Below are 23696 nucleotides of genomic sequence, written 5' to 3'. Positions count from 1 at the left end.
TGTAGTAAGGCACACCTTGTTTTTTAAAGTACATAAGAAAATTTTACATTTTATTGAAACTTTTATTTTTTACCAATGACACCACAGCATACTCGGTTGCATAAAAGTCAACTAACATTGCTCACTCTTTATAAAAAGAAAAATAAATTTCACATTGATAAAGAGAGGAATAACAAATGAGGTTAAAAAAAGCACTTCTGATGTCACAGAAGGTGCGGCACACCAAAGACGTGTAACCTGAGTTGTAGCATTAGTCATATTGTGATTATGAAACATGCACGCTTCAAAGGGAGGGGGGTGGGAAAGGTCAGTTTGTGAGAGAAGAGTATTCTTTGATTATGGCCCCTTCATGCCCCACCCTGCTTTATGAGCTTTGACAAAGAGCATACGAATCCCATTTCACTGTTCTCAGTCACACGCGTCAAGCTCCTCTCCCTTTTCATGTGCTCTCATGTTTGCTTCTTTCTCAATCCCCTCTTTTCAGGACTTTCTATGTTTATTAAAACCTTCCCAATGCAATCCACATTAGTTGTTGCCAGCTGTTTCGTTATCTTGTACTTTCTCCTCCTTGTTATCTTTTTTTATACCCTTCTCTGTGAAAGAATAACTTAGATAAGCAATTTGCAAGATTTGATAATCTGTTGTGTATTCAAATTAGACTTCTTCATTGCATTATTTCTGTTGCTGACTTGCTCTTTGGAGTAAAAACATATTAATTTCCCTCCCAAAGTTTGACTCTATATCAGTCATGCAATACACACACTGTACTCAGCCGCCACTGTAATGATAGCTTATATCTAAGCAAAGAAAATGTTACCTCTAAATGGCACACCTGTCAGGTAGGGGAGGGGGAGGGATGTCGTCACAGGCTGCTTCTTTAGGGATCACAGTTGTAGAAAATCGCATCTTGTCTGATTGAAAGTCAAACCAAGTTCCAGGTTATTGCTTACTTTTCAGAAAAAGAGGCAAAACATCTGCAGATACATCCAAAAAAAGTTTTGCTTAACAAAACCAATGGCAAATGAAATGTAAAAATATACTTAATTTAATCTTTATTTTATTTTGGACAGTTCAACAAACAGGAGGACAGGAAAGTATCATCACTTGGTGTTCATGACTTGCCTACCCACTCTGCTTTTAATAGTGATGGAGTGCAAACAGTACGAGCGTCTATGTTTGAACATGTGGTGGAGAGGCATAATGTTCAAGTGATGGAAGATAGCATTTCACAAGGCCCAAGAGCACAGCGGGAAAGCACAATTAAACCCATGCCCAGACGGAGCCACTCTTTGCGAATTCAGGACAACATCTTTAAAGCTCTTGAAGATGATGATCCTGGAAGTTTGGTCAAAGCAACCTATCGAGAGCAAGTTTCCCCTTCCAGCCCTGTACGCGTGGAGCATGTCTTTGATACTGTAGCTTTGTTTGGAGAGAGCCGTGCTGTTAGTGAGGCTTTGCCAACCGCTCAGCTTGAGGACAGAGCTCTCACGCTACGTTCACGGCGATCAGCTCCACAAGGGGAAGACGACAGACCTACCCATGAGATAAATGACCTGCAAAAGGATGAAGCAGCCATTCCACGTTATCTCAGAGTAGGGGCACTACAGAAATGGACTGCCACAGAGGCAGACCAAGAGATTGAAACCGAGAGGGAACGACAGAAAGAGATGGTGAGAGAGATGGAAGAAGAGATACAGAGGCAAATAAAATTGCACAAGGCTGCAGCAGCAGCATTGGTGGAAGATGAGGAAGAGAGTGAAGCAGAAAGGAAGAAACTGTTAGAAGCACAAAGGGACAGGGAAAGGGAACGAGAGGATGTTGCTGCACCCAAACGGCCTAAGATGCTAGATGCTGAAGAGCAAATGAACAAACCCAGAGCCACTTACTTTGCTCTGACTGGTCAGATTCAAGAGCCAGTACATCAGGGTCAGAGAGTGGATGATGAAGTAATTTTTGGAAGAGGTAAACAAAGTATGCTGGGTGGAGAGGACAGAGGGATGAAGGATGTTCCATTTGAGGATTTCAGTCTTAGATCATCGAAATGGAGTCCTCAGAATCAAACTGCTCAATTTAGAAGAAATCCTTCATTGGAAGCTGCACTCCAGAGAGATTTGCATAATAATGACACTGGACTGAGAACAGAACCTAGATTACAAGAAAGGGAACTGCAAAAAGCATCCAGGGAGGAAATAGAGAGACAAAGACTTGCAGAGTTTGAAAAGATGAAGGAATTGGAAATGCAGCGAGAAATGAAGAAACAGAGAGACTTGGAGGTTGAGAAACAAAACAAAATTAAAAGGAGAGAAGCTGAGATACAGAAAGAGAGACAAAAAGAGTTAGAACGACTGAGAGAGTTAGAGAGGGACAGACATAAGGAGTTGGAGATACAAAGGGAAATGGAATGGCAGAAACGGGAGAAGGAGCGACAGAAACAAATTGAATATGAGCGAATGAAGGCTGCAGAAAAAGAACTCGAGCAGCAGAGAGAGTTTGAGAGGCAACGACAAAAGGAGTTTGACCGAGAGAAGGAGAGATTGCTCGACCAAGAGAAGCTTAGGTTGAGAGAATTTGAAAAACAGAAGGAGATAGAGAGAGAAAGAGAGAGACAGCTGGAGTTGGAGAGACAGAGGGAAATTGAAAGACAGAAGCAGAGAGAGCTTGAAAAACAAAGAGAGATGGAGAGGCTAAAAGAGTTAGAAAGAAAGCGAGAATTGGAGAGACAGCGAGAGCTGGAGAGGCAACGAGAGCTGGAGAAACAGAAAGAGCAGGACAGGGAAAGACAGAGACAGTTGGAAAGGCAGAAAGAACTGGACAGGCAAAGGGAACTTGAGAGACAACGAGAGTTAGAGAGACAACAGGAGATTGAAAGACAGAAGGATATTGAAAGGCAGAAAGAAGTTGAACGACAAATGCAGAGAGAGATAGAGATTGAGAGATGGAAGCAGCAGAAAGCAGAGGAGAGAGAGACCAAGAGAGAGCTGGAGGAACTTGAGAGGATCAAGGAGCTTGAGAGACAACAGCTTCTTGATTTTGAGTTGCAGAGACAGCGGGAAAGGCCACTCCAGCAAGAGAAAGCGAAACGGAGATCAAAAAAAGAACGAGAAGAGAGAAAACAGCAGCCTGAATGGCAGAGAGGAACAGAACGACATTGGACAGAGACCGAGCAAGAGAAGGCAACACATACACCTACATCTCCACTTCGGCCTAAAGTTCTAGATCTGGACACAGTGTCTCTGGGTGTTAGGACTGGTAGGGATAGCCACGAGAATAGCCCCACAGCTCGATGGAAGCAGCCCTCACTTCGTCCTGATGAGGTTTACAAACCAGCCATCTTAGACATTGACTCGTTCAGGAGCCAAACCCAACCTGATACCTTCCCTTTACCTGGATTTGGAGGTTTAGAATCAAGAGGTGTTAGTTTAATGACTCAAGCTCGTCCACAGGCCATACAAACCAATATTCTCCAGCCCCAAACAGCATCTCAAGTTCAGTCTCCTCCTCATCCCCAGTTCCACCCTCAGTCCCAGGCTTTCTTCCAGCCCTCCCCAGCAGAACGTATGAGAACTCAACTCCCGCCACCTTTGCAACCTCAAATTATGCACCAAGCCCAACCTCATTCACAGCCATTTGATACAGAAAGACCTAGTCCACAACCTCACTCATTGATTGAGACCTCAGATTGGGCCTTTGGCACTCAACAGCCCATCTCAACTTTGCCATCTTCACACACTAATGTTTGGGGACATAATCAAGCAGAGTTGACTGTAGATGAGCCTCTTTGGGTATCAGCCATGGAGGGATCCAGAAGACCAATTAGCACTAGACCTGGTGGTCTTGAGCAGCAAATCTTGCACCAAGAGGATAGAGGTTTAAGTATCATTGTGACACCCAGTTCGACCTCTTCCATGATTCCTTTCTTTACTCCGGTACAGCATCTCTCTCTTGCACCACCCATGGCTCAAATTCAAACTCCTATGTGGACTACACAAACAAGTGTTGGTCCCTCTGTAGACCCTATACTGACCCCAGAAAGATGCTGGACCTCAGTACCTTTGAATGTGGGGTCAAGTGGAGCCTTGGTTCCTTCTCCCGCAACACCATTAGCTAGGAAAGAGACATCGGTACCCACTAGTCAGGTTGCAACCTTCTCTGTCACTGATCCTTTATCAAGTCCAAACTGGGAGCTGGCATCCCAGATGCTGAGAGAGAACCGTGCCTCGCACAGGGACCAAGTACAACAGGTGAGGAAGAACGCACTCTCATATACACCCATTCCAACCATATAGTTTTTTTGTTTGTGTTTAGCAATGCACAAATGTAAACAGTAATTATGTGCACCATCTTAAATTGGTCACATTAATTGCAAAACAACCCAACTATTGGTATTTGCAAATGTACTTCAGAGTGATCAAATATCAGTGTCAGTGTATCCCTAGCTGTGTTACATAGAATTTTCCTTGAATGGACTAAAGAAGCTTGATTGTAGGCCCTTCTATGTTTGTGTAGAAACGTTCAAGGAGTATGTGTCGAAGATCTGCCGCAACGGAAAGCTCTGCTGATGATCCGCTTGGCCATGTGAGAACTCGCCGAAGTCGCAGTGCACACAAAGAAAAAGATGGAGAAAGATCGGTAAGTAAAAGTATGCTGAGAATTTTGTTTTGTGTATTATTCCTTGTCACTGTTTTTCCCATATACATCCTCACATACATAAACCTATTAAGAATTTATTTTCACTAGGGCTAGGTAATCTATTTTATATTTACTCAGGGATGCGTCAATATCAAGTTTTGTCTAATACTGAATTTACCATGTTTTGTCGCTGCTGATTTTAACTTTTGCGATTGGATTACAGTTTTGTACTTGGATTGTATTTTCTCTGAAAATCAGAGTTACACAAGTTTTTTTTTTTTTTGTGTTCTAGGTACATTCATACATTTTGGTTAAACGATACTGAATTACATCTGTTAAAGCTATAGTATACGATGTTAAAAATCGGTCCAGAAAGCCTGAGACGTTAGGGAAGTTTTAAAAAACTCATCCCGCCCCTCCACACACACACCCCACCCCTCTGTGCTACCTGATCCCTCCCACCGGGAAACGAATTGAACAACGTCACTCAGTCAAGCTGTGATCACCGGTAGTAAACATCGGACACACATCATATGTAAAATTGCCTTTAGACACTTGAATTTAGTTGCTTCATCAACAATTCAATGTCACGTTTGAGTTCACGTCAACGCAAGATTAGCAACACATGAAATGTTCTAAACTCCCCACCACCATTAGTATAATACTACTAGTATTGCAAGGGTTTTCAGTAATTGTTATTGCAGCACACCGCACATCTTGTTCAAATTTCGATCGGCTCGAACAGAAACCCGCTAGGCCTACTGAAATATATTCAAGGACTTCAAGAAATATAATTACTTTGACCCGTGATAGGCGATACTAAACGGCTAACATTCCAATGCCGACCGGCAGCAGGAGCAAGTTGTCAAACTGATAAAAAGCTATTTATGTAACACGTCACACCATAAAAGTATAAATAAATGTTTACCTGCACAACAAAAAGTCAGCCGTGTCATCGTCGGTCTTCAGTCCCAGATCTTCCTGAAGCTTCCTCCAACGGTCAATGGTGGACCCTATATTTATTCTACTCAAAGTTCGGCGTTCTTCACTTTTTTTTTAATCTCTGCTCGGTCTAATGACCTTCTCTTTCGTCCTAACTTTACTGTAGGGGCAAGCAGGGGACGCTATCCATTGCTGATATGCTACTTAGCTAGCTACCATAGACTGTCAGCTGCTACGCGTGGGATTTCATGTCGCAGGAGGGGGGCGGGGGCGGGTGTGGTGGAGACGCGAGCGCCAGGCGGAGTTTCAAGTGGAGCTGGTAATTGGATGAGAGCAGTTGACCAATGTAAGCTGTCCGGCCGGACAGCTTACATTGGTCAACTTCTCTGCGGCTGTACAGCCAATAGAGTGAATGGATTTTTTTCATTCTTTTTTCTATTCATATTGTTAGGATTGTACTATATAACCATAACCAGAATCTAAACGAGGATATTAATAATGAACAATCTTTGAAATCGTATACAATGGCTTTAATTGGATGAAGCTGAAATAGGGCTGGGCGATAAAACGATAAGGATATGTATCGCGATAGACACGTAATCAATATCATTAAAAAATGCGTTCGATAAAAAGTTCGATAATTTTTTTTTTTTTTCGTCGAAATAAAGTTTTGTTGCAAGTTTGGTTGCATGAACAAATGTACTCACTCTCTGCTAACCTAGCAACGCACTGGGTGACACGCTAACAGCCGGTCATGTAAAGGGGGTTGCACTTGCACACGTTATACACCGGACAAGAAGCGCAGCACAACGCCGCATCGCATCTAGGACAGGTATCGCACACCGGGCTCGCACCCACTTTCTCAGTTTATAGCGCCATGTCTTTAAAATTCGAACACATTATTCTCTATGAGTGTAGACACACTCATTCAGAAAAATGAGCTGACTGAATGAAAATTGCTGATGTTATCGGATTTATAGGTGAGATTCTCAATTCATGCAGTTACGGACGTTCTGAGGTAAAGTGTAGCAACGATTGTATTTAATTGTACAGTACAATCATAACATAGTACAGACCTTATCTTAATTTCATAATGTCCTTAAACATAGCCTAACAATAGGCCTATTGCTGGCCATAAACTGAGAAAGTGTGCGTCCGGTGTGCGATACCTCTAGTTGTTCTTGACGCGACGCGGCGCTTCTCGTCCGGTGTGCGACCCCCTTAACAGTATGGTTGCGCCATATCGTTGTCTCGTGTTGGATTCTTCAGTAACAGAGCCGGCTTGGAGTGATAAGTGGAAAATGAGTGCCGCAGCGATTGTTGATAAACAGGGAACTACACTGCGACCAAAATGGTCGCATATGCGACCTTTTGAAATGCCATTGCGACCCTAATTTTTAATGGGTTGCAAATGTATCACCGTTTGATTATTTTTCTACCTATATGTTTTAGGCAATATGCTATGATTTACTATGAGCATTTATTAAAACAGAAATGTGTATTTTAAGAATACGTTTTATAACGTGCTCGGAGCATTCAACAGATCAAGTTGGCTTCGCGCTTGTTTAACTGAGAGAACGAGCAGAGAGAGTGAAACCCCCGCGCGCGCACTCCCTCACCGTCTTAACACTGTCTTGCTCTCTCTCCCGCCCTCGCTCATATTAATGAATTGAGTTGACTGAACATCTTTGAGAATACACGATGGTAAAAGGTCGGACGACCAATTTTTTTTTTCTCCCTGAACTACCACTGGTTATGAATTGTGCTAAAATAACGTTGCCTCATCTTCTCTGAAAAGCTTTCCACACATTCAGATTACATAAACAACACTTTCAATAAACAAAACCAAAAAATCTATCTAGTGATGAAATGTTTTCTGTGTTGAGACAAATCTTGTGCGATGTCCTAAACTGCCTGGATAATCACACAACGTGTGCCGTGGTCCGTTAATGACACGTCCAATTCGCGAATTAATATGACTCCTTTGAACCGATTCACTTTAACGAATGGTTAAAACAACTGATCTGTCCAACACTAAACTCAAGAGACATAAATCAGAAAAACTTTACAATAAGGTTCCATTTATTAAAGTCTGGTTAACTACATTAGCTACATCATACACTGTCCGTTCGTTGGCCAGAGGAGAACTGGCCCCCGACTGAGCCTGGGTTCTCCCAAGGTTTTTTTCTCCGTTCTATCACCTGCTGGAGTTTTGGTTCCTTGCCACTGTTGCCTTGGCTTTTGGCTTGCTTAGTTGGGGACATTTAATTATTCAACAATATTTTTGATCTGCGTTACTTCATGTGGACGATTACGCAACTTTATTCTAGAAACAAACTTCTTGTAATTATTTTCATGTTATCACTGTGAAGCTGCTTTGATACAATCTGTATTGTGAAAAGCGCTATATAAATAAAGATGACTTGACTTGACATTAAAACATTCTATTAATATTAGTTTCTATGTGGATTTACTCCATGACAAAACCACCCCAGTCATTCTAGAATGATTTATTCTTTCCAAATAGAGCTATTCAAGTCATCTGGTGAAATTGTTTTTATATCGCAATATATATCGCAGAAAAATAAACTATCGCAATGTCATTTTTTACCAATATTGTGCAGCCCTAATGTAAATTCTGTGGGCCTTCAATTGCAGGACTGTCCAAATTTCTAACTGCGTCAAAACAATTCAAACACAAATCATTGAAGCTTCACAATGACAGTATGAAGCACGCGAAGTGGATTATATTTATTTTATTTTTCCTTAAGAGTTCAGAAGTCTGCCCATCTGTGCCAACCATAGCATGTTGAAATCCAAAAGAAATTCATTCTTTATTGTGTAGGCCTACTGTATTTTCTATTGCAGTAAATCTATCCCAACCAATTTTAAAGAAAACAAGAAGGCATTTGGTTTAAAAGATGGCAAGTAAAATAAAAAGCACATCTGTATGCAATAGTTTCATTATTGGTCATTATTATCCAGAGCGGCTTACTATAAATAATTTGTGCGACCAAATCATGTTTTGCGCTAGTAACTGAAAAAGTTAGTAGCGCAAGTGCCACCAGTGGAAAATGTTAGTGTAGTTCCCTGATAAAACAGGACAAGTCAGCTCGCCAGTATGGCAGTTTTTTGGATTTTATAAGTCTGACCGTAGTCAGACCAATGTCGTCTGCAAATAATGCAATACCGTCGTCGGTTTCTCTATGTTTATTTAACACTTTGCACTATTTTATTACTCTTTTTTTTAAGCAGTGGGGCGGCAGTGGCTCAGTGGTTCATGTAGGTTATCTACAAACCGAAAGGTTGGTGGTTCAATCCCCGGTTCCACCTGACCAAGTGTCGAGGTGTCCATGAGCAAGACACCTAACCCCAACTGCTCCCGACGAGCTGGGTGGCGCCTTGCATGGCTGACACCGCCGTCGGTGTATGAATGTGTGTATGAATGGGTGAATGTGAGGCAACTATGTAAAGCGCTTTGGTGGCCATTCGGTCTGTGAAAGCGCTATATAAATGCAGTCCATTTACCATATTCTTTAATTTTGCACCTTAATTTTAAGAGCTAATTAAGTGTTCATTGTGATTTTAGACTTATGTTTACGTTTTAATTATTTGATGTTTTCCATGGTTGTGTTGACATTTCTGCTAATATATTATAATCAGAGGAAGGTTAAGTTTAAAATAAAAAATGTTTAAATGTAGTCTAATATATTTGTCTCCTGGTCCTTTAAATAGAAATATCAATAATTATCGATATGGACCGATATGAAACACTTATATCGTGATACAGTTTTCAGCCATATTGCCCAGCCCTAAGCTGAAATGAGTCTACAGTTAATTATAAGATATATAAAAAAGTAGATTCTAATTCTAAAATGAAAACTTTTCATAGCAAATTGTCATGCTTTTATTTTTATATTTGCATTTCTAAACAATAATGTACACCCCTTTTTTACCAATTGTGATTTTAAAGTACTTAACTTTTTATAATGTAAACTTGTTACCTTACCAATTAAGGTGCAAGCTTCTGCAAGACATTTTTCTTCCGTTCATTTATCATCAAAGTCATCAATTTTCTCACTCCATCATATACCTGTAGTTTGTTACATATATGTAAAGGAACAAAAACCTTTTGGTCAGTTCCTAACCTAAAATGTTGTATGGCTTCAGAAGACAAGTAAATTATGACCAAATTTTCATTTTTGGGTGCACATAAGCCATTGCAAAATGATTACATCGATATTGAGATATATTTCAGATATTGTCAAAAGGCTGAAAAATATTGAGATGTAATTGCCCAGCCCTACATTGCACATGGATAAGCATGCATCTTACATAAGAGTCGAGTTCCTCACCGTGTTCTAATGGAAAGTGTACAAAAAACAAAGATGGAGAAGTTGCTTGTTGGCTTATGATGATGTCACCAAACTTTAGAGACCAGATGTTGGAGGAGGTCCCCAACAATGTGAATAACAGCTGTCATATGACCCTTTCTGGCATGCAGTGCTTGGCTAACGATGTTTTCTCATATCTGATGGGTGCAGATTGAAATAGCCTAGTTATTTTGGCTGAGGGTCATTAAAGCTGAATGTTTATATTTATGTGCATGTTTGTCGGGTATGGAGGCTAACTCAAGCCTGTGTGTGTGTGTGTGTGTGTGTGTTAGTGTGTGTGGTGCAGGAATGCAGTCTGATGACAGAAAGGAGTAGTGCCTTAAAGTTTAGTGTGTAATGGTAGAGCATTTTATAACAAAGATACACTGCTAGTAGCGAGTAAGATTGTGTAAATCAAGTGAAACTGATTTAATAATGATCACGTAACAAATGTGTGGAAAAGTGTGAACACATTTATGGACAACATTAAGTTTAAATACGTTAAAGTGCTTAAGGTCGTTGCCTTGTTTTTGATTGACAGGTAAATTGAAATTTCTTGAGTTAACTTTTTTGTTTTGTTTTCTGAGAGACTTTTGTCTTCTTTTTTTTTGCAGAGGTCGTCTGAGTGTATAAATATTGCCATCTGCTGTATGAATCGAGTTATTACAGTGTTGATTTTTATGATTCACAGTGGCTATAAATTTTGGCTTTAAAGAGGAAGCGCGCTCTCTCTCTCTCTCTCTCTCTCTCTCTCTCTCTCTCTCTCTCTCTCTCTCTCTCTCTCTCTCTCTCTCTCTCTCTCTCTCTCTCTCTCGCTCTCCCTCATCATTTCTCAGTATTGGTCATCATAGGAAGAGTCATTTTTACATCACCGTGTACTCAGGGCACAGGCGAGTTACAAAGACAGAGAGGTACAGAAGTAATGAACATTCAAATAAACTTTGCAAAAGTAAAGACTGTAGAACATTATTTTGGGCTAAATTGAAGGGTTAAATCGTAGGGAGATGGCTTATCACTTCTGTCCTTCCTGCTGTTGGTGGCTATGGGTAAGCTTACCTTTTTTTTACTGTCAAGACAGTAATACAACTACACATATTAAAACAATTCATGCTACCTGAGACAAGTAGACAAATCTAGGTGGAGGTCTGATAATAATAGACAACACACAAGTTGACTGATGTTTAATTGTTGATTATATTTGGAATTAGCCCTGATGCTCTTGCTGATTTTTGCTCAGTTGTTTTTTCTAGAGTAGATGCTGTACATTCACAATCTTTATTGCACATTGTTTGGTGAAGTTGTTTCTTCCCCTGCGATTTGTATCATTCTGTTAAATAATATTATTTTCATGTGACTAAGGGGAGGCCTTTGTAGATGCTTCCTGTTGTCTGACTAATTACATATACATTGTTTTCACTCATTTTCATTCATTTTCTTGGAAATTATTCAAGTGTTTATTTCATTTTGAATTAACTCACCCTCCATAAAAAGGACTGTTCTTCAGTTTCTCTCTCCCCAGAATTATTTTAATTAAAAATATATGGTTTTGGGCTCAGGTAGTACAGTTTCTGCTGTATTGTGTAAATATGAGCCTTGAACCCATATTCAGTACCATAAACATAGATATCATAAATTAGGGATTAGGCTATACAGCTATAGATTTTACATTTTAAATCGACTGGCTATGTGCATCCTCCAGCTAGCCTAAAACTTATCTGTAGCATTAGTCCTATCGCTTATGAATCTTTTTAGTATATATAGCACATGTACGAACCAGTTATTTCAATGTCAATGCCCAAGCCTGTCTTAACCAGTACACATAAACTTATTCTATCAACCAGGTCCAGTTGCCTTCTGTATTTTCATTGCACCAACTGTGTCTCTTGGAAATTCACATGACTGACTATAGGAGCAGATTAATATAAAAAAAAGCTGTCTCATTATAAAATTCAATGCACCTGCACCATGGACCTCTAAATATGCATTTTTAGTTACTTTACAGTTGTTTATGAAAGAAGTGATTGCTTTGGGCCAAGATCTCTCAGACTGTTGTAATTGGTATCATAATCGTATTTAAATAGTTAGCTGCTTTTAGTGGATTTTTCTTTTTTTAAGATGGTCTAATTCCCAAAACCAACTGAGGTTCTTATTTAGAATACATTTATTATAAAATTGTATTTGATTACATTATAAAAATAAATTTTGAGCAAGCAAATCTCTTGCTTCAGCTCTTAAAAGCTGTACTTTGCTGTGTCAGAGGACCTGTTCGCTTGCACCGAGTCATAATACTGGGCTCAAATAAAATGACTGTCACTGTCATTTTTGTTCATTGTCTTTCTCACAGATTTTGTTAAATATATGCATGGTTTAAAATTTGAAAAGCCAACTACATGTGTATGCTGTAATCTTTAGCATTGATGTGTTAAATGTTTACAAAGGAAGTAGCCTCAGTCAGAATTAGCCTTCCTGTATGTGGCCAAAAGTGGTTTAAAGAGGAACATTAAACTACTTAGACCACTTGTTCCATTTGAACTTTAGAATTACTGTTATTCTGATCTGGTTTGGGTAATAGGATGTAATATGCCTAATAATACCTATAACTGCAGATCACATCAACCTTTATGGTATATTGTTGTCTGATCCTTTACAATGTAACTGGGATATTGGAACAGGCGACTCTGACTGAGGGAACCGAAAATGGGGTCATATACCCACACAAAGTGTACACGCATACACACTACACATTTTTGGGGATATAGGCCTATTTATTTAATGACTTTTAAGTTACACTACATCAGTTGTAAAAAATTTTAACTTACTTATATCTGAAGCTTGACACAGGATTTTGAAGGTTTGCCTTTCTTTCAGTTGTACTAAACTAAATTGAAAATCACAATTAATTTACAATACAAAATAATATTTTCAGAAAACAAGATATTCCTGTTCTCTAGGTGGTTTTACCATTAGGCAGATGACTGAATCATGAGCAGTGACTCTGACTCATTCGAAAAATAGGATGACTTTTGTTGTGCTGATACATTAATAAAAGTATGGTCAGCAATTTACCATTCTGCACTGTGGCCAATGAATGCACTTAATCAATATTTGGATATTAGCTAGATCCTCCTGATGTCATTTAATATTGTAGCTGTATTTTAAATCGTTACCTTTATGCTGTTTATCTTGTAATAAGATATGTGGTTGTGTACCGATTGTTATAAAGGAAGGGAAGCAGATTTTGTCTACATACATAACCATTGTTGTCTCTATAAAATTAACTTAAACTCATTGCCATTGATTAGCTTTTGCCATATATAAGACTCTCTTGTCTCGGTGTTTCTTAATCTAATCTTAGTGATATGTGTCTCTTTTGTACCAGCTGTACCTTTGGAACTGTAGTCTGTAGTTTTGCCATTTAAACAGCAATAATGTTTTAATATCTTTGTGATTGAAGGAGTTCACATGCAAGTTTGCTTATCAGATTATTGTCATAATTTAACATATTTAATATTCATTGTACCTCTCGGTATTTAAAATTGATGTTTACCACTGTATGTGTGAAAAAATGCAACTGTTTTAAACAAAAAAAAAAATGACAAAGTGCTTTAGAAAGCTGAAATAGTTCAGTCGTGTGGTTTTATTATTATTATTATTATTATTATTATTATTATTATTATTATTATTATTATTATTATTATTATTATTATTAGTAATAGTAGTAGTAGTAGTAGCAGTAGTAGCATTTAGATGTAGATTTAATTTCAGATTAGTTTAATTAAAATGTATGATGTTTTTCTCTCTGGCCGCTAGTGGGCGCTAATGTGCACCACGACATTTCACTGGCTCTGCCCCCCCCCCCCTATTTGAACTCATTATTTTACTGCATACATAATACTGTATATGAATCCAATAATCTATTATGATGGACAGGAAGATGTACATTTTAATGTTAATTTAATTTTTGCTTGTAATCTGTGATGATTTCAAAGGCAAAGTCAGTAAGCAGATGTGGAAAGAAATACTAGGTCAAAAATGGACAGCAAGGTTTGGTTGGTCTTCAGTGATGTTTGCATGACGGATGTGTCAATTTGCAAAGCAAACTAACTCATACCATGTGCTTTAAACTGCTTATAAGCCAGAATGATTCACCCTGTATAACATGCACAGGTATTTACTGTCAATAATTTTTTTTTCCCATTGACCATTTCTTAATTTTTTGTTTTACTTTACATCAAGCATTCTTCTCTCAGCAAAATGGGCTGCTGACAATATTGCATAACCAATGCACCTTTCTCCATCTGTCTCTCTCTCTTTCTCTCTCTCTCTCTAAGCTAGAACATGAGCATGGAATACTGCAGTGCATATATCTTCCTCCCTCTCTCTCTCTCTCTCTCTCTCTCTCTCTCTCTCTCTCTCTCTCTCTCTCTCTCTCTCTCTCTCTCTCTCTCTCTCTCTCTCTCTCTCTCTCTCTCTCTCTCTCTCTCTCTCTCTCTCATGCTCATATTGCTGGCTTCCCTTACCCCTCCCTCTCTGTCTCTACTCTCGTTTTCCTCCTCCCTCTGTTTTTCTTCTTGAGCACAAGTCCTGTAACACAGGGGGACAGAGGCAGGAAAGCTGACGCATTTCTGTTCTACCTGCCAGTACCTGCAGGGACACATTTAAGGACGCCAAAGGAAGAGACCACCTCGAAACAGTATATGTATTTTCCTGTCAACATCCGTGAAACCACCTGGATACTTTGGCTTGCAACTTCCATGTTTTATGGACAGACTTTCATCCTGGACCTTTTTTGTGTACTGGGCTTTCTAGCAACAAAGAAACGAGGAAAAACTCATCTTGGTCGCCAGCTTTCCGTTTGACCCTACATTGAGAGTTGTGGACGTTCTCTGAATGGACAGGTGGACAGTTTTGATGTCCTTTAGAAGATGAAGTTGTGATGAAGCAGCGCACACTGCCTGATAGGTTTGAGACTTGACTGGGAAAGTGTATGTGTGTGTGTTTGACAGCTCTGATTCATGAGTTTCCTTGCATTTGTTTGAGTATGTGACTCTACTGACAGATTTACTCAAAAGAGTTTCAAACATCCATGTAGGGGTGGTGCACTGCTCATTTCAGACCTTCTCTTGTGACGCAGCTCGAAGCAACATGACATGTTTCTTTGAAATTTGAATGTCATTGTTGTTCATGCATTCATTGATTGAAATGTAACTACACCTTTTTAAGAAGTGTCGTTGTGGTCAGTAGGTAAGAATGGCGTATTGAATCAGCTTCCATGACATCACTTTAAGCTATTTTATGTTTACGAACGGAACGTAATTGCAGGTGCCTTTGTGGTTACATAATAACTGTAACTTTGTTTTGTCGCTGAGCATGAGGCATTGCAGAACTGTTGTGATCTGGGACAATCCGGTGTCCTGTATTCCAGCTCTTTCTATAATGTCACAGGTCACAGAAAACTGCATTGTAGGACAAGGACTCGTATGAGTCTAATTGGTCCATCTAATTTTCAACAATATCATTGAGCATCTTAATATGGGAGTACCTGAGTGACTTAATGTCACTATATGTGTCTGTCTCGCTGTTGAAGACGTAGGCATTAAATTGAGATATGCTACTAAAAATGGTCCGCAAACTTCGGTCAAGCATGGTGGGAAGTTAAGATCGCAGTCGACTGCCTAGTGGCAGTTTGTTTCGTACTGCAGTGCAGAGTGGAGCATAATCTGTCCTGGCCTCACTCTGGAGACACTGTGTACCAGAACAACGCTTGAGTTGATGGACTGGGCTAAAGAGGAAGGTCCTCTCTGTCATAAAATGTTATCCACCATGGAGTTTAAACACAAATGCACTTTCAACTGGACCTGACTGGACTGGATTCCCATGTAAATTAAGGCAACTTACCTAAAGGTGGGATTGGACTACCATCAACAGACCTTATTACCTCACTGAAAAAGCTTATCTTGACATTTAGCTCCATAAGGGCGTAAGCCTCTTGGGACTCACTCTGAAACAGTGGATAGAGATGGAGTACCTGGGCGACAAGTTGTCGATGGCCCATTCGCAAGTGTCGGGCTGGATGGGAAATGTACGCCGTTCCTTTCAAGGTGCTCTCAATTTGGTCTCCAGCAACATGGAGAGAAGATCTGGAGGAGGAGATGGAGAGGACGGAGGTGGCTTTAAGAGAGCCGCGTCTCTACGTAGCCTAGCCAGTCGCAGCCGTGATTCCTTCCGCAGATTCAGCCTGCGCAGCCAACAGCGCTTGTCCCTGCGCAGACGAACCACCTCACTGGCTTCACCGTGCACTCACTCTTCTGTAAGAAAAACTATTTGCAATTTCTATCTCTGCATTACTCAACATCATTATCTCTCAAACCATCCATCACCCAGCACAAATACAGAGTAGTGCACATGCTGATTTCCCCCTGGCACCATATAGCCCTCAATCTTGGTCACTTTCCATTTAAACAAAATAGGTTAAGTGGTTAATTGCTTTTGTCATTGTCTGAAACTGAACTTTTGTCTCAAGTTGTATGGCAGAGACGGGCAACTCCAGTCCTGAAGGGCCTTTGCACTGTCCTGCAGAGTTTAGCTACATTCCTAATCAAACACACACCTGAAAAATGTAACTTAAGTCTTCAGGATTGCTTGAAAATGGCTGGCAGGTGCAAGTGATAGATTAGGGATGGAACTCAACTTTGCTGGACAATGGCCCTCTAGAACCGAAGTTCCCTATCGGCATCCCTGCTGCACGAAGCTCCTAAAGCAGGGTTGCTCAATCCTGTTCCTGGATATCTACCTTCATGCAAAGTTTTGTTGTCATTGTCATGTGACTTAAGGCTGATTTATACTTCTGCGTCGGACCTAGGCCGGAGCCTCTCCGCTATAGACTACGCGTTGGTTTTCATTTATACTTCTGCGTCGTTGTCCGCGTTAACGGAGCAATTACACATGCAGAGGGAACATGTGAAACCCAAGGGATGGGTTCTAGCAGACCAATCACAGCGTCTGCGTAGAATTGACGCGTGGTTACATTTTTGGAGAGGTGCACGTCAGGGTACGCCGAAGGGTACGCACGCTACACAAAGCCTCGAACGTAGCGAGTTCGACGCAGAAGTATAAATTGGGCTTGGACGCAGTGTAAAACCTGAAATGGATGGGTCAAATAAGGGAGACATCCAAAATATGTATTGTTGATGTGCATACTGGAACAGGGTTGCTAAACATTGGGCTATAGCAATGTAGTTTTATTGGAGATGAATTTAGAGACCTCCTGTATGTCATTCTGTCTGGATAACCTTTAGAGCTCCAACAACTGCAGATTTTTATATGATCTGTTTCTGTATGTTGTATACATTTTTCTTTCTTTTGCGCCTGGTACCTCTCCATCTCCCAATGTCTATTTGTTTACATGTGTTGGTGGATTGACCTTTGCAGTGGTATGAGAGAAGCTTTGAGATGCACAGGGAGCCCAGAATGGCATTCTGGGAACGCTAGGTCATCATGATTGACACCGAATGTAAGCAACGTCTGCTTAGATACAGTTTCATGCATACCGAAGCCTTGTACATAAGAGGTAAACTCACAGTACATTGCAATGGCAGTTTGCATATACACTTCCTGGATATTTACATGCATGTTCTCAGCAGATATTTTCTTTTAACAAAAGATCACATACATTTTTTAAGTATTTGTGCTGTTGTTTGAGTTGTGCCTCATAATCAATGCCTGTTGATATTTAGGTATGTATAAGTTGGGTTCAAGGGTTGTTGTCCATGCGTGCCAGACAAAACAGTGAGTGATCTCAAAAGCAATAAACTGCTGTTTGTCTTAGACAGTGAGGTGAAGTGAATTAGGCAATGCTGGTGGGCAGGATTTCAACTAGATTATAATACCCCCTGATAGCTGCGTTTCAGTCATGTCACATATCATAACGCTCAGTCATTCTACACTGTCAGTCAAGGGCTTTTCCTCCATCACTCTGAAAGAGTGAACAAAAGGAAGAACTGCACCGTACATTGATGCTTGCATTCAGTGTCACAGGAAAGAGGCAAAACAGGTACATAATCTTTGTAACAAAATTAACTAACCATAATGAGGTGTTTCCTGTGTCCTTCAGTCATCAGCGCTCTCTCTGTGACACACAGGCAGAGTGCTCCATTTCCCCTTCAGGCTTACTATATATCATCACACATGAACAAGCTGAGATATGAACACTTTGTCTGAAAAAGTTTGAACTTCATACTTCAATGTGTACACTTTAACACTTTAAGCATATTATTTGAGGCAAAATCTCCTGTGAACTGACAAAACTACACATTAGAGTCTGACCAGTAATCGCTTTGACTAACCACTTCCTTTATTATTAGGGATACCAATAATAAAAAATTATAATATTTTTTTAATTATTATTAATATATGCTACTGTTCACAAATTTGGGATCAGTTTGTAGAAATTAATGCTTTTATTTGTCAAGAACATTAAATTGATCAAAAGTGACATAAGACATTTATAGTTTTACAAAAGATTTCTGTTTCAAATAAAAATAACAGAATTGAACTTTGAACCCTGAAAAAAAATGTTTCATGGTTTACATTTCCAGCCAGTAGTAGTAGAAGTTTATTATTATTATTATTTTTATTATTATTATTAGGTGTTCAAGCACGAAGTGCTGAAAACCTATTGTATTTATTATTATCTCTGAGAGAGATATAAATACAACTAGGGGTCAACCGATATGTAATTTTCAGGGTCAATGCCGATACCGATTATTACAGATCAAGTAGGCCAATAACCGATATTTTGAACCGATATATAGCCTATGTCTGGTGTAAAAATATAAGTTAATGTCAAAATTAAGAATAACAAAGGGTTTTGACAAATAATTTCTTTAAATGATTTTAAACATATCTTTAAATCTGAGAACTGTTAATAATAACATTATTATTAATAATATAATAACTTAAAAAGTGCAGGGAGCACCCAGCAGCATTCTGTAAACATTTTGTAAAAATTAAAGACTGTATTTTAATAATTAAATTCAATTGTAGTAATCAAAAAGCATTTCTAATTAATTGAAGTCATCAAAGTTATTCAATTTATTTACAGTTTAACAAAAAATACATTTTTAGGGCCCTATGATTGAAAACCCAAACTTTTATTTTGACGGGTTGCCGTGGAGATCTTTGAGTTTCTGTGTGTTTATGATATGACAATAACTTTTCTCAGTTGAAGCATTAAAAAGCTCATGAAGTGACTAAGCGGCTCTGGAGATGATGTTTTTGCAATCATGTCGTCACATAATGATGCGGCTGAGGCTGAAAACAGTGCAAGCGTCATGCGTGCTCGTGTGTGTGTTTGTGTGTGTGTGTGTGTGTGTGTGTGGGGGGGGGGGGTAATTTATCTATTTAAATGGTCTTTTTGCGGTTTGAAATTCGATTTGATTTGTAGTGACCTGCTTTTTATTAATTCATCAAAAAGTTGACAAATTCCATGACATTACGGTTTATACAGTAAATTCCGTTTTTATGACTGGATTCCGCGATTCTGTCCGTGTTTTCTGCATCGCGGACATCACAGGGCCCTATTATATTGAGGTGTTTTGCTACTTCAGTGTAATAATTTATTGCTACTTCAGCAAAGTCTGCTCCTGCCTTAACTTTGAGAGACAACTGATGCGTATCAGTGAAGCAGCTCCAGTCAGCAAGTGCTTTCGGTGTGAGAGTGCAAAACTTTCAGTGCCTTCAGCTTTCCGCGTTGATTGGCCGGACTCGTAACTCCCAACAAATCAGATGGGCGGGAGCATTGGTCTTGTCCACAGAGTGGTGAGTTCCGACCAAGGGGGTAATCCATCAGCCGGAAGTTGAAGCCTGGCGGGAGCCGCCATTGTAGCAGAACTTCACCTGCTGTTAGCATTCCATTGACTCCCATTCATTTTGGCGTCACTTTGAAAGCGAATAACTTCACGTCTGAGACGTCTAAAGACTTCATTTGTCCATTATTTATTTCTAAATAAACACAACAATGTATAAAAGGCTCTATTACTTTGGATCTTACGTTATGGCCCCGTAGAAGCCGTTTTTGTTAAAAACAGGCTAACGATTGCGTCATAACCACGCGACTTTATGTTGCACAATAGAGACATTACCGTATAGACAGGAGGAGAAGCTCGCAGGCAACCTTTTACTGTCTATGAGGCAATCGGGGGGACATAGAGGCCTAAAGTCAAGGTAGAAGCCCATAGATAAAGAGTCCATAAAAACAACGGGACAAAATATTTCAACAACTTTTTTGAGGAATTAGGTGATTCAGATTTGTTTTGCCACAGCTACTAGAAGATGTACAACTGTCAGACTGTCGTCACGCTCAGTTTGAGCCTGCGCAGTCACTCGGCCATCAGGCAGGAAGTGCAAGAATCGGGCTTCAGTCTTCTCCGTTGAAATCAATGGGGTCGCTGTGTTCATTTCTTTTACTGTCTATGGTTCCGACCAAGCGTGCAGCACAAGCCCTGAAAAGTGAAGCCAAAGCATCTCGATCGCCCCCCGGTGACCGGTCCTAGTATAGCTCATAAACCCCGCCTCCCCATGTTATTCAATGGGACGTGAGACCAACTAAACAATTAAATTACACTTCACATATTTTTTTTCCAAAGATAGTTTCTGTCATTTACTGTAGATTTCATCACGCCGATGTAATTTCAAGTGTTTGTTTTTAGTTAGTTATTTGATGCTATGAAAATGGTGCTGTGGCGTACATGATTGACAGGTTCTCTGAGCAAAGTAGTCACTGAAGCAGCAACAGACTTTTTTTCGGGATCTTTGGAGGACTGAGGAGATTGGAGATTTAAATTTAATATCTACATTTCTATAATTGATTATTTCACACTGACATAATGGGTTGTTCTGCAGCAGAGGCGCCTGCTTACGATTGATTCAGTGAGAGTGAGGGTGGGACCAGAGAATGCTTTGACGGGACATTGATTTCGCGGCTTTACTTCCTGCTCACTACTGCGCATGTCTGGTCCCGAAATCGCAACTGCGCAGACTCAAGTCCCAAGATGTCAGAGCCATATCGGGACAATGACGGCTTCACTTCTCGCCAATGGAAGAGAACGGAGGGGCGTTGTCCATCTTTTTTTACAGTCTATGGTTCCGACAGAGGTGGCTGTGTCAGCGTCAAATATAGCACATTGCCAAATTAAATTATTTAATCGGCAAATCAGCTTTGAAAATGGCCGATACCGATAACCATAAAAATGCTTAATAATCGCCTCCAATAATCGGTTGACCCCTACACACAACTATTCATTATGTGCATTTTTAAAGGATTAATACATTTAATTTTTAAAAAACTAAAGATTTGTAGAAAGATGTATTTTGAACGTTTCATCTGCTGAGCGATTGGTCTCTGTGTGCATAACAGTACATATACAACAGTACTATATGAGCATATTGACTGATCTTGTAAATTAAATATGGTACTATATTTTGCCTAAGGTCCATTCTGGAAGGGGATTCAGAATGTTACCTGTTTTTAGGCTACATATTCCAGAGAAAGTCCTAGTCTTGCTGGGTTGACATTTTAAATTCAGTCCAGTCTTAAAAGCATTTTACATTGCTCCTTCATAACACAGGAAACTCAGCTGTTAATGTTTGATGTTCCCTGAGGTAAATGTCGCCACACCTTTGGTGGGAATGTTTTGTGAGAATGCCAGGAGATGTAAATGAGAGGCTGTGAGCAAATACACACACCTATAAACGCGTCCATGCACTACTGGAAATAAAGAGAGGTTTAAAAATTGCTTGTGTTGAGTATGAAAAGACACAAAGAGGAGATTCAGATTTGGAGATGAGACTTGCAAGTGTAAATAGAAACACAAACGCATTTTTTTTTATTCCCTATAACAGGCCAAACATCAGCGTGTTGGATGGTAAAGTGACGACTACCCATTCTCTCATCTTTTCTCTCCATCCGTTCATTGTTTATTTGCTTCCCCTGACTAACACTTCCTGTTCATGAGATGGTGAGAGGTTTTCGAGTTCTCTCTCCCTCTTTGCTGTGTATTTATTTTCACACTGAAAGGTTCAGATAAAAGTGATCTTATCCAGGGCTTTGCCCTTTAAAATAAGATATTGTTCTGTCTAGAGCCTACACCCTTATATTGTCAATGTGGTCCTTTAGGCCGTTACAACTAATGTTAGTCCTAAGTACCACTCCCTCTCAGCGTGTGTGTGTGTGTGTGTGTGTGTGTGTGTGTGTGTGTGTGTGTGTGTGTGTGTGTGTGTGTGTGTGTGTGTGTGTGTGTGTGTGTGTGTTTATTCATGAGTGATCGGCTGGCACAGAATATCAGTCCCTTTCCAAGGTGATCAAGCAGTACATAGGCGTGTCATCATTCGAAGTGCATAGCTGTTATTAGCGAGCTTTGTTTATGAGCCTTGGAAGATCTACCTGCCGTGAATAAACTCAAATTGTTTGGATAGCTAAAAATTAAAGCATTTATAACCTAACACACCCATTTCATAGTTTTTGAGGGTGGATTTATGCAAAGATGTGCAAAAGTTCACACAGACATTTTGCTGATACATTGTTTTCATAGCTGATGCTAATGAATTAGCGATGCAATGCATGCTAAAAGCTTTAGGTTAATCAGCCACCAGCTGTTTAAGACATTCCTCTTGGCTTTTCTGGTCAAGTGATTGGCATAAAAAAGTGTAATCCCAGCCTGTATTTTGGATTTGGATTAGTTGTTCAGGAAATACTTTTTTATTAAACTTTTTTTTTACTTAACACAAAGATTAAGTGAAGCTTTGTAAAAATATACTCTGTTTCTAGCATTTTCTTTAGTAGAAGTGTCCATTGTATTACCTTAGTACAGTACTCTTACAAACATATATCATAGTTTCTGCCAATATTTTATTGAACTAAGGTTAAGCAACTATGGTTACCCTGGTTTGACTTGAGATTCATATTTTAGTGACTCTAGTGGTTACTATCACAGAGCTGTCTGAATCATTGCTCTCCTTTTTTTTAGAGGATTGTACAGTCATTTGTTTCTTTGTTTGCTCCATCATGTGTTTATGACTAGTGGTCAAACGAAATGGATTTTTCAGTAGCCAGTGCTGGTACTGCCATCTACAGACCAGAGCGGTCCATTCCCAATATTGCAAATGAGATGTACACAAAATTCCTAAAATAGAGTGAACATTAATATAGAGTGCGATGGTTCTGGGTAAAAAAATCTTCCATACCATTCTCCACCCACGGTTCGACGTGCACTTGCACTGTGGTTCATCTCAAATCTGACAACACATATTCATCAATAATATGGTTTGTTGAAAATAAATAAGACATATAGAATTAAGCTAATATATATTACTCGATGGATATGCCTTTTTGGCTTCCTCTAAACTTTGTTCAATGCGAGTGCCGAATGCTCTATATTTTTAAAAATTCAAATTTAAACATTTGAGTGCAAGACGTGAAAGAGAACTCTTGCGGGCAGTGAGAAGCTTTATATATTAAGTACTCTTTTTAGTCTTCCGCTTGAATGGACACATTTACACAAATTGTCAACATACCCCTCTTGGCGAGTATCCTAGTAAATAGTTGTAGGATAAAGAACGCATGTGTACAGTATCAGTGTACTGGATCCATTCATTAGATCTTAAAGGGACAGCAGCCTAAATATTCCTGCTGTCTGTATGTGCTTTTAATGTTAATCAAACCTCAAAAGACATGTAAATCACTCACTGCTCTTG

At 39.6% G+C, this 23696-nt stretch overlaps 1 protein-coding gene across 2 annotated transcripts in view; it reads left to right on the top strand.

Annotated features, from left to right (window-relative positions):
* LOC143732264 (uncharacterized) overlaps positions 1 to 23696 on the top strand; it is a 47152-nt gene that overhangs the window by 10862 nt on the left and 12594 nt on the right. For both annotated transcript variants that reach the window (XM_077223133.1, XM_077223134.1), the window contains exons 5-6: positions 1071 to 4241; positions 4507 to 4629. In XM_077223133.1, coding sequence (XP_077079248.1) covers positions 1071 to 4241; positions 4507 to 4629 — 3294 coding nt within the window. The remainder of the gene's footprint in view (positions 1 to 1070; positions 4242 to 4506; positions 4630 to 23696) is intronic.

The sequence above is a fragment of the Siphateles boraxobius genome, unplaced genomic scaffold (assembly GCF_051911475.1).
Source record: "Siphateles boraxobius isolate OS27281-9 unplaced genomic scaffold, OSU_SipBor_1 9, whole genome shotgun sequence".
Taxonomy (NCBI): Eukaryota; Metazoa; Chordata; class Actinopteri; order Cypriniformes; family Leuciscidae; genus Siphateles; species Siphateles boraxobius.
Note: the sequence above shows the minus strand (reverse complement) of the source record. Positions and strands in the feature narration are given on the sequence as shown.